We start from the raw sequence: 1,490 nt of genomic DNA, 5'->3' as shown, positions 1-1,490 counted from the left end.
TTATTAAAATAAAATTACTAAAAAGAAAGAAGTACATAGTTATATCAGATTTCATCACCATGGAGGCATCAATTAAAATGTTTTAAGTTTTTAAAGCAAAATAGTTGTCGGTACTAGCATCTGAATGTCTCACAAATAATAATAATAATAATAATAATAATAATAGTCTTTAGTGTATTTTATTGTCTTGTGTTATATAATAATAATAATAATAATAATAATAATAATGAAAATAATAATAATAATAGTAATGATGATAATAATAATAATAATAATAATGATAATAATAATAATAATAATAATAATAAGAGATTTAGTATACGTTCATGAGTTTAATAATATAAAACAGAATAAAATTGAGAATTAGCCTAAAAATAATAATTGTAATAAATTAATTTATTATTAAAACAACTCCAGATCATCATCGTCCTCTTCCTGGTTCATTTGTATGTATTTACTGATGTCATCAGTTCCCATGGCATCTACTCCGTCTTTTCTTTCCTTCTCATCGTCAAACAGTGACGCTCCAAGAGGTTTCTGGACGCTCTTTGGCTTCGGTTTCTTCTTCGGTTTCTCGTGAGCAACTTTGAGGACGTCATCCAAAGTACCCACACTGGACAAGGACGAAAATAAATATAAATATAATAATCGAATTTTAATTCCCAAAATAATAATAATAATTGCCAGAGAGTATTGCTTCACATTACTTTAATAAATCAGAGTGATCCTCTATTTCAGTGAAGAGGGTATCGTCCCCTTCTCTCTCGTTTTCTCCGGTTTTAAGTATCGACATGTTCAGCTCAGGATCATCATCGAGGAGTGTCATCTTTGCAGTTCTTACCGTAGTTGTGCTGGTGGCTTCATCATCAAGCAGGTCTAATCACAGTATCAGAAATGGGAATAATCATTCTTAAAGTTGTAACAAAAATTTACGTCCTAAATGTACCAGGGTATTTTGTCAAAAATGGTTTTAAAAGAATTCTCCATTTTTATAATTTTTTCTAACACATGTACACGTTCTTATGTTAAATGTCAATTTTGAAATGATTCCGATCAAATTTGGAATTTTTAAAGAATTTTAAAAGTTACTTCAAAATCGGGCCAAAGTCCCTGTACTTTAGTACAGGGTCTCAAGCCAAATTTCACCAAAAATGACTAGGAGAGAATTCTTCATTTTATAACTTTTTCTTATACATATACATGTTCTAATGTTGTATATCAAGTTTGAACTGATTCCGATCAAATTTGGATTTTTTACGAATTTTTAAAGTTGCTTCAAAATCGGGCCAAAGACCCTGTACTATAGTACATGGTCGCGAGCCAAATTTTGCCAAAAATGACTAGGAGAGAATTCTTTATTTTTATAATTTTTTCTTATACATATACATGTTCTAATGTTGTATATCAAGTTTGAACTGATTCCGATCAAATTTGGATTTTTCACGAATTTTTAAAGTTGCTTCAAAATCAGGCCAAAGACCCTGTACTAT

The 1,490-nt window shown here is 29.5% G+C and overlaps 1 protein-coding gene across 1 annotated transcript; it reads right to left on the bottom strand.

Annotated features, from left to right (window-relative positions):
• Nucleotides 1–234: 234 nt before the first annotated feature.
• On the bottom strand, nt 235–1,085 carry LOC109592726 (uncharacterized). Its single transcript, XM_020008108.1, has 2 exons — nt 708–1,085; nt 235–613 (listed from the first exon to the last, which is right to left on the bottom strand). Exons 1-2 carry the CDS (start codon nt 824–826, stop codon nt 403–405), a joined length of 330 nt encoding a protein of 109 aa, XP_019863667.1. The 5' UTR covers nt 827–1,085; the 3' UTR covers nt 235–402.
• Between the last annotated feature and the right edge of the window lie 405 nt (nt 1,086–1,490).

Source organism: Amphimedon queenslandica, unplaced genomic scaffold (genome assembly GCF_000090795.2).
Source record: "Amphimedon queenslandica unplaced genomic scaffold, v1.1 AMPQUscaffold_4154_Cont23862, whole genome shotgun sequence".
In the NCBI taxonomy this organism is placed as follows: domain Eukaryota; kingdom Metazoa; phylum Porifera; class Demospongiae; order Haplosclerida; family Niphatidae; genus Amphimedon; species Amphimedon queenslandica.
The sequence above is the reverse complement of the archived record's forward strand: the minus strand, read 5'-3'. Positions and strand labels throughout refer to the sequence as shown.